General features: G+C 37.3%; 1 protein-coding gene across 1 annotated transcript; it reads left to right on the top strand.

The window, feature by feature from the left end:
- The first annotated feature begins 290 nt into the window (after window positions 1-290).
- LOC124404679 lies at window positions 291-8,272 on the top strand. Its single transcript, XM_046879012.1, has 12 exons — window positions 291-384; window positions 2,541-2,662; window positions 3,318-3,391; window positions 3,531-3,723; window positions 3,813-3,914; window positions 4,487-4,672; window positions 4,741-4,876; window positions 6,170-6,548; window positions 6,616-6,760; window positions 7,119-7,283; window positions 7,531-7,686; window positions 8,057-8,272. The coding sequence occupies exons 1-12, from the start codon at window positions 291-293 to the stop codon at window positions 8,270-8,272; spliced, it is 1,968 nt and encodes a 655-aa protein (XP_046734968.1).
- The last annotated feature ends 1,878 nt before the right edge of the window (window positions 8,273-10,150 follow it).

The raw sequence follows: 10,150 nt of genomic DNA, 5'->3' as shown, positions 1-10,150 counted from the left end.
CATGATTTTAACTTTACTCTGATTGTGAGATAAATATTACTGTCAGGATGCTTGCACGAGTATAATATATTATAGTAGCTCAATTATCAAATCTTGTAGAGACGAAAAGTTCCAAAAACGAATATCGACGACTCGTTAAATTAAGGAAGTTAATTTAGTTCGGTAAATAGCTGTGTCGAATACTTGACCCCATCGTCTCCTAGACGACGAGAAAATCTCTGTTAACTCGATAATCCACGATTTGAACTCCGAGGTGAAAGAAGGCGAGTGTAGAAGTGAAATTCCCGAGGATGGCAGATCCGTTGGTGCAAACAGCAAAGGAAAGCAAGTTGAACGCTCTTAACAAGAAGATAATCGAAATAAAGAAAAAGATACAACTCTCAGGTAAATATTAAATCTTAAACCGTCGTTTAGACTGAGCAAAAAATTCTTACGATCCACTTTTCCAAAATAAAATTTCTTTGAGCTTTCGTTCTAAAAGAATCTCGTCTCGCAGTAAAAGGGAAAAAATATCAACGAGGAATGTCTTCGGTTACTCTGCAGCTTCGTAGTGAGATCTAATCAGCTTCGCAGAATCGTATACATGTACGGCTCGCGATCCAACTGTCTCATTTATTCTCTCTCTCTCTCTCTCTCTCTCTCTTTCTCTCTCTCGCTCCATCTCAACAGTCAGAAGAATTAGCGTTGAATAGGAGAGATACAGAGACGCGTTACATACATACCTAGTCGAGGTAATGAGAGTAATTAGAGCAGCGTACGAAGCGCGCACAACGCTTCGCACTCTCGTGTTTATTATGGGATCGAGGTATAATCGCCCGCCATTATGCGTGCCCGCAGTTCTTTTTAACCAAGCCGCTAGCGTCGCTGCGATCGAGGGATACATTACATTATCGAAAATGTAAACAAAAGCAACATGCAGTATATCAGTAACACGCACGATGTAGGTTATGTTTATGTATCTCTCGATCGCAGCGCCGGCTGGATTTTTCTTCGATAGTGGAGTTGAAATTCTGTCTCAGTTGCAAGACCTGTGAAAGACCGTGGGTGTTAGTCTCTCGGTCGTTCTGTATATTAAGAATTATCAAAAACAATGGATTTTCGATTAAATCGATAATTTTTCAAACTCGATTAATCGACATACTCGATTGTTTTTCCTCACGATCGGTTTTTGTTTTTTGCTCCTATTAATGACGTAATACAATATCAATTCATCTGATTAGAGTATCGATTATTAATTATCATTGTCCTACTTATTACTAAGTACCTTTTTGATATAATAAGTAAAAGATAAATGCACATTTTCACCTGATATTGAAGAATATTTTGAATATAGCTATAATTTATCGAAAAGCTTTTCCACTATTGAGACGACATATTGGAATTTACGAAATTTTCGTTTTGAATACACCGCTTCAAAAAAATTCGTAACAATCGATGGATTGATCAATTTTTACCGATAAAGTCGAGTGTTTTCGACTATACTTTCATCTCCAAAGTAATCAACTCTCCGCATATAAGCTTTCGGAAATCGTTTATTTTACATTCGCATTTGTGTGGTCGTCAAGAAATATCACAATATAAATTATAGTTTTGCAGCTGTTATATTCACTTGATTTCATATCATATAACGCAACACTCATGGATTAACTAAATCCCATCGATTTTTGAATTTCTTCTTAAATTCCCAGAGAAATTCATTCGTATTATACGATTCTCGATCATCGCTGCCGCCTGCGCGATGTTCGCAAAATCAATCGAGGGCAATTAATTATAAATTCAGAAGCACTGGAGCGCAAACATTCTATTCATAAGTTGTCACCCAGCCTTGCAGCCTGTAGCACTTCGTCGACAGATCCTATCGGCCATCTCGCCAAGATCATATTTATGTGCCTTGATACCATAAGTCGAGAGTCTCAGGTCGAAGGGTCGCCCTTCTGTACACCAGCAAACTCCAGCTATTCAGTAGCCTTAAGCTTCTCCCACACCGAAATGCATCCCTAACTCGTTTCTGTAATTCGTACCGTTTTTGGTTCCAGTTTTGGAAACACATTCTTCAAAATCAGTGCTTGGGAATGCATCGAATGAGTTCGTTTTCCGTATGTCAGTATAATATAATTAGTATTAAAATTATCATTACGGCATCGGTAAAAAACAAATTTTTAAATGATCCGTTTACTTGACTTTTGAGAGTCAGCGATATCATCGTAGGGTGAACACTCCTTGAGCATCTAGGGAACCAGGAGGTTCAAACGACATAACTGTGGATACGGCACGAGCGGTTTTCATCGGAGAACAATTGTCGACGGTGCATAGAAGTCCTGCAGAACACGTTTCCCGTCGTCCCGGACGCGTGACAGGTCGTGGCTACTTGCCCGACGTCCAGATCTCGGTTTATGCTTGTTTCACGTTCCTATCGATGCTTCCTTCCTGCGTCAGTTACATAGACACGAGTATACGAGCATAAATCAGTCCGCGACATCGGTTTCTGGTCTACATCAAAGAGCTTGGATCAGGCTGAATTGTTGATCATGCTATTTCAGAGGGACAGCGGAAGGCCTGCTTCGAGGAGTGCGATGCGCAGAAAAAAGAGAACGCTGAGAAGGTCGCCAGGCTGAAGAAGGAAGTCAAGGAGCTTCAAGTCACCTTTGCCAAAGCTAAGAATGTTAGTCCTTCTCTCATACGTACGTATATAGGTATGGAGAGTTCGAAAAAAAAATTTTAAGCGGTCCCTCCACATTTTTTAAAACGTCAGCAATCGTCAAAATTCGATTTTTTTTAGTTTTAAATTTTTTTCTCGTTACGGTATAATTTTATAGACAAAAAAAAAAAAATAAGTTTCCGAAAGTTTCAGTTCAAAATTTGAATTTTGAAAGGTCGCTCGTAATTTTTTTTCAATTTTTTGGTGCATTTCTTTACATCTTTTCGAGCGATCTTTTAATATTCATATTAAAATTTCATACATTTTTTTTCTTTAATTCAGTAAGAAAGAATCGATAACAATACACCACGACATGAATTAAAAATCAAACAAAATACTGAAAATATAATTTTTTTAATTTAATTTTTTGACGATTTTTGACATTTTAAAAAATTTAGAACGACCTCTTAAAATTATTTTTTTGAACTGTCCTTTGGAGTGGGCTCTTAAAACATCAAAAACTAACATTTTGTCAGACGAGACTCAAAAAAAAAAAAAAATAGTCGGTTTTTTTGCGCCACCCTAATATATATATATTTACTCAAAAGAAGAACTATAAGTACACAGATTGCCATATTACAAGCAAACTTTTCCACGCCGGACAATCAAATTGAAATAGTCGACGGTTAGAAGAAATCTACCTTGCCACTGGCAAAAACATTTCAACACCGTAAGAAAGTCAACAACGGACTCGTTTGTAGATCCAAAACACTTTTTTTGAAACATTTCATGATCAAGGTAACATCTTCAAGACTATAGCATCGACTCTTGGTTTAAAAAAAGAATAACTCGCCAACGTGCGAGCCGTAAAGAGGGTGTCAAATCCTTTCAGGCACCATGAAAATGACATCCTCTTAATTATTTTGAAGGAGCAAGAGGCTGCTGATACGGACGTTCTGAGAGGACAGGATCAGTCATTGAGCAGCGTGAAGAGGAAGAACCTGGTTGAGGCGATAGCTGGACTAGACGAAGACATCATCCGTCTACGCAAAAAGCTCGACTTGATCCGGTACGAAAGCGACAAGGTACTGCAGAACGTGTGCAGAACGAAATCTTGTAACAGTATGATGAATTCTCGAGGCTAACGATTACACACAATCTTTCACCTTGGCAGCAGCAAAAAAAGCTGACCGGACTCCTGCAGGAGTATGAAGAGCTGATGAGCGGAACTGTTCAAAAGTTCACGGAACAGAAACTGGAAAATCCCGTAAAAAAGGTTTACACCATGAAATTATTCTGCGTATATATTTTGCGTTAAATTCGAACTATCGACCATCGGCATCGTGATCAGAACCATGATTAGGGCTTTACGGTAGTTTATGAATATTTGTTAACTTTATTTTCGAATGGTGATATGATAACAGAATATCATCAAATAATAGTGAAATATCGAAATAAAGTGATACAAGTAACAAGGCGAACGTAAATTATTAGAAAAGATATAAACATTTGTAGTATATATACAATCTTACACTTTATACAACTTGTTTCAGAAACCCATTTGTCATCTTTCGTTTTAAATAGAATGCAAGATAATGTTTCGATTTATCCATTTGAATGAAAATTTTATAAGCATGTTCCATTTCCTATTCGAAACGCACGTTATTCAGCCCTGTCTCTGGTGAAGGATATTTCATGGATCGCGTATTTTCTTGTAGTATATATATAATTATATATATACAAGATAGTCGTGATTATTCGCTTTGAGAAATTATAGCGCGAAGAAGGGCGCTGGAATCAGTCATGCAGTGAAATGGTTATGGTAACCGTTTAAATTCCTTTTACTAGAAAATCATACGGTTAGAAAATCAGCTGCAAAGAATTCACGTGATGCAAATGGAGGCTGACACGGTGCGGAAGAAATACAGAGGCGTGCGATCTAGTCTGAAGGCCGACGCGGCGCTGTACGCATCCTCCTTAAAGATAGTCGAGGAGCAAATTCAGGAGCAGAAATCTGAAATCCGTCGACTACAGGTAAAATTAAACTTCGATATTAGTGTTAGAGCCAGAAATCTTGTCGTCGTTCAATCTCTGATCCACAGGACGTGAAAGAGGAGGCGATTCACCTACGCGACATCACCAAGGGAACACTGATGAAGCAGGAGGTCGAGGCGATGAACACTTCGAAACAGCGTGACGGCGTTATTCTGGACTACAGGTTTGACACTGACAAGAAAGGTATCCCAGGAATATGTTATAGTAGACTAAAAACTAGGCGCCACGTATTTTTTTTTGTTGTTTTTTTTTTATCACGCGCCATTGAACGCTTTAAGGGGGTGAAACCATGCTCCAGAGTTAGAAATGTCACGGGACCATTTAAGAGTTTCTTTTTTTGAATGGAGAAAATAATATTTCTCATTCATCGTTGTGAAATTTTTTTTTTGAGAATTAAGGGAACCTTTGCGAGGTCTCGCCCTTCAATGTTGACGAACATTGTAGGGTTGCAGAGTGGGAGAAAACTTTTGACACGTGTTTTTATATATCTTCAAAATCCTGCCCTGAAAGGGTGAAATAAACCCTTGAAAGTGGAAGATTTTTGTGTACGCGTCCAAACTATTGCAATCTATTGAAACTACCGCTCGGATCCCCGAGTTTCGGGGTTGATTTCACCCTTTTAAACCGTTTTTCCGCGGATAAAAAAAATACGTGTCGCTTGGATTTCGATGAACGAAATCGGGTGAGGGATACCTCGATACCTTTCTTTGTCAGAATCGAAATCAGCAACCCGAAACGATTGTCTTTTTTGCATCGATTTTGAAACAGCAATTAGTCATTTTGAAGTTTGCAAATCTAATTGTAAATCAGCGACTATAAAAACTCTTAGGATCACTAATTATTGCCTCGTAGAAATATCTTCGGATGATTATCGTTTGGGCACATATGAGAAAGGAAGAACAAAAAAGTTAGAAAATTTAAAGGGTTTATTGGAAAAAAAATATTGAAAAAGGTAAAATGGATATTTAGGAATAATATATCAGATTTTTGTGAATTTTGTCTGTCATTTAACAATTGAAAACATATTCTAAGGAGAAAAAAAATCTGATTGTAATTTTTGTTTGGTTGTACATTTGGCAATGTCGCAAGGATGCACATTATACGCGGTATTCAAATTATTTGTTTTCTGCTGTTCAGATATGGTATTGCTAAAACCCTTCATTATTTATTTATTTTATCTTTTCTTTCTCGCGAATCTCCCTTTAAATCGTAGCTGATCTGACATTTTGATTCACAAAAATAAAGGGTATAGCGAGGTAAATACCGATCAGGTTCAAGCAGACTACAACACAAGAAAATCAGGCGACGTTGCCAAGTTTATTTTCTGAATATTTGAGGAATACAGCGCTCACTATTATCTGTCGGATGGCGCTGCTGTCGCTACCCAACTACTTTGGGATCGGTTCTCTTTGGTTTGAACTTGTGCAAGTTCTTGGTATAATAGAGAATAGCTCACAATGACGGGAAACGTTGAAGTTGAAACTCAGGTATCTCACAGGCAGAGGGTTGAGGATCGAAGGCTGGAGCTGGAGCGATTGGAGAGAATGATATTCCCGACGGGGCGACCGGTTGTGCGAGAGGATTACGGCCTCCAGGATGATCAGTCAGAGAAAATGCCGGCCAAGGAGAGCACGGAATATTTAGAAGAGTCCTTCGCCAAGCTCAAAGAAGCCACGGGAGTATCGAGAACCGAAGATGTCCTGAACAGGTTTCTCAGTCAGAAGGCGACGAAAGATAAACTGCAGAAGATGCGGGTGGCTGCTGAGAACGAGAAGATCAGCCTAGAGCGAAAGAGGCAGCAACTCATGGCGGAAATCGAGAAGCAGAAGTTTTCGGAAACGAAAGATGCCGAACAGTAAGTAGGATGAAGCAGCAAACAAAGTGAAAAACATCATTCTAACCTCTAATTTTGCGTTCATCAGGAATGCCGAGGAGTTGGAAAACTTCAATCGTCAAATCGCCGAGCAAATTGAGCGTCAGCAAAAGGCGCTGACTGATAATAAACGAGTTCAAGAAGTCTTGATGGAAGTGAACGGTACACTTTGGTTACTCTGTGACAGGCTGAGGGTAAGATTTATGCTTTTGGAATTGTCACATTGCAATTCATCAACTAGTGGACAAAAATCAAATTAATGCAACCGTTGACCGTGTTTTTTCGCGTATGGATGGTATATTATTTAATATTTATTACGTTTCACTAATTTATGTGACACGAGTAACTTGAAACCCCAATAATTATGATTTTCCTTCATTAAAATGAAAAACTTAGGTTATGTGGTGATGAAATGGCGCTGAAAACCATCTTGAGCTTGGTGCGTATGACTTTGAGCTGAGTATCCTGTCCAATGTTATTGATGAAAATGTATACCTGCAATTGCATAGACCGAGAAGGATACCCACACGAAATTCATTCTAAATACGTTAGCGAGTTCGCGTTTGGAAGGTGGCAGCTGGAAAACCAATAGAACCGATATATCCAGTCGGCAGCTATCGTTTACTTTGTAATGTTTGTTTTCGATCTGGATGCAGAGGTGCTAATGCAGTCTGCACCCAGGAAGGTGAGAATTACGAGGATAGAAATGAAGGGGAGGTAAAATGCGCCTGAAGAACAAGCTTTGCGCGCAAGATGGCGGAGTGGTAGGGCCTCCTCGACGAATAATTCTTTCTTATATTTTGCTTGAGCGCTCCGCCTACCTTCTCTGAATTCTCAAATCCGTTGGTCGATTCGAAGACAAAGTGATAACGAGTTGTGAAAGATGTGAAATGCATCCTCCCCAAGAATCAAAATGGCGATCGACGCACGCTAACTGATTATTTTTTATTTACATCCATTTCAGGACGTCAGCCTTACTCCGATACCGGAGAAAGCCGGACCAATCGACGATATTTTTGAACTTCTAGACATCCTCCAGGAAAAAGTCAAGACGACAATCGAGCTCGCCAGAGATCTGGAGAAGAACGTTGAGGTCTTCGAAGACTTGATCGGCGAGCAGGTAAGCTGTGCAAATTTGCACAACCTACGTCGGTTAGAATCATATTTCGTTTGCGTCGGTGTTAAATGTTTATGAGATTTTCAAGACACTGTTGTATCGCTTTCTTGAATAAAGTTCGTTGAACTGACCATGAAACATCAGGGGGTTCAAATTCCGAGGAGCCCTTTTATTTTTTTATTTATTCCTTTGAAATCGCCTTGAGAAATCATGTATGTAATATCTACAGAAACCTTTTGAATTAAATAAGATTCTATTGGAATCGTATGAAGTAATTTGAATCCATTTGAAATTCTTCGAAATTAATTGAAATGCGGATTTTCGTTGCCTCAAACATTTAGAAACATGAAACTTTACTGTTCAATCCTGCCAGATCGAAACGATTTCGAATCCGTCGGACGATGGAAAGATGAAAGATATCGACGATCGTCCATTTTTCCCGACATTTCCGTCAGCCTCAACACCAGCAGCTCCAGCGCCGCCGTCGGAGGATGAGGAAGAAGTTCCAACTCGGAGTGTCCTTAAACGCCAGGCACAGTTGCTCGTCGATACGAAGAGTCGAAGAAAGGGATTCAATTTCAGGAGATAGAAACGTTATTGGTAAATTTTTTCTTTTTCTGATCTACTGAAGAATAAAAATGCCACATATTTTCTGTAGAATAAAAAAAAAAAAAAATTAAGCTTGACCATGCGTTAAGTTTTCGTAATGACAATAATGTGAAAGAAACAAAGACAGAAATAAAAAGTAACTAAGTAAGTATAATGTATTTAATTTACACATTGCTTACAACAAAGATAAATACACACTACAATATGAAAGTTTGAACATTGTAAATTTTATTTAAAAAAAAAAAAGAAAAAGAAAAGAAAGAAAGAAAGAAAGAAAAGAAAAACAATAAGATGATGAAAAGCAGAAACGCATTTTTTCTATATATTTACAAGCTTACATTATTAAATAGAAAGCTTACAAAGACCTGTGTATCAAATCTGTTGCATCTCGTGCTGCAAAGGCCTATACAGGGATGCTTTTTGGGAATTTCTTATTATCGAGTCAGCTTCTTTCTCCAGCCTCTGGGATTAGTTTTTTCAACTATCTAATCCCGTCGTTTTGTCTTATGTATATTACGTACCTACATGAGTATGTACTATGATATTTATACCTTAAAATCAAATATTTACACATGATACTGGCAATAAGTTTTCTCCTAAAATTTATATACGTACATACATAATTGTTCCAGCTTATCTTCGCTCAACCCGACCGTCAAACAACTATAATAAATTCCTGAATCGATAATCAAGCGTGGAACTTCGTTTTTCACACACGTTTACTTGAAACAAAGTCTCCGTTTTTAGTATATGACTTCATCGCTGGATAAATGTTATACTTTTTAAATTTTATTCGCAAACTGAACAATCCTAGTCTAGAGCGTGGATAAACAGCATGGCGTTGAAAAAAGTGATCAGCTGATCGTTTCAGGTTAGAGTTAACAGGTATCTAGAGTATGAAAACCTGTTGCAAGTTGTCATGTTTCGATTTTGACACAACGAGTTTATTGGTGTTAAAAAAAAGAGAAAAAAAAAGAAAAATAGTGATCAAATATATATTTCCTGTCACCAGATGGCGACGAGACAGTCGATCCGGTTCGTCAGAAGAATAGCGTGCTTTGTACAGAAAGAATTTAAAACAGATTGGTATAATGAATAATTGAGAATAATTCTAGTACTCGTGACTAGTAGAAAAATAATAGTATTTATGAAACAATTGTCGCGAGTGATTTTTCAGAGTGTTGGTTAGATTTTTTCATTCTATTCATATCCCTTCGGTGTTGTTGCAAATTATCGAATTAGCGCAAAAGTTTGTTAGGTGCACAAATCTATTGAAAATAAATCAAATGTGATCTTTTTTTACGAAAAGGTAAAATAACGAACAAACGAATGTACCAAACACTCAAAGCTCAAGCATTAAAAAAACATTCATATTAGTATAATTATTATTCGTTTGGAATTTGAAGGAGTACTTAAAATATTTTTTTTTTATCATGGATGACATATTGTTGTTGTTGATTTTTTGATATTCGTTTTTTTTTTTTTTTTTTTTTTTTTTATTCTTACAGAATCAAGTGTATACCACAATGGTAAAATATATACCAAATTTTTGTTGATTCTTGTTTAGTTCATTTTAGTTTGTTTTTGTTTTTTTTCTCGCTCTCTCTCTCTTTTTTTTTTCTTTTTGCTATCGCTTGTTGATCATAACATACAAAATTATTATCTTATAGACTCATACATTATATTTCAGACATCAATTAATTTAAATAAAAGTCTTTTTCGTTTTCTTCTTTTTTTCCCTTCTTCTTCACTTTATAAACGATCCACGAACCTCCTTCAAACTTATACTCGCTCCTTCTCTATCTTCTGTGATACACCGCATTCTTTATAATCTAATGGATATATCACATTTAATTCT

This window comes from Diprion similis, chromosome 3 (genome assembly GCF_021155765.1).
Source record: "Diprion similis isolate iyDipSimi1 chromosome 3, iyDipSimi1.1, whole genome shotgun sequence".
Taxonomy (NCBI): domain Eukaryota; kingdom Metazoa; phylum Arthropoda; class Insecta; order Hymenoptera; family Diprionidae; genus Diprion; species Diprion similis.
This window is presented reverse-complemented; position numbering and strand designations above follow the sequence as displayed.

What these genes read in the sequence shown, in the direction of transcription:
- LOC124404679 (XM_046879012.1), top strand. Translation starts at nt 291, where the DNA reads ATGGCAGATCCGTTGGTGCAAACAGCAAAGGAAAGCAAGTTGAACGCT. An exon ending in GAAACGAAAGATGCCGAACA is followed by an intron (nt 6,549 to 6,615) that starts GTAAGTAGGATG and finishes TGCGTTCATCAG; the next exon opens with GAATGCCGAGGAGTTGGAAA. An exon ending in AGGATAGAAATGAAGGGGAG is followed by an intron (nt 7,284 to 7,530) that starts GTAAAATGCGCC and finishes CATCCATTTCAG; the next exon opens with GACGTCAGCCTTACTCCGAT.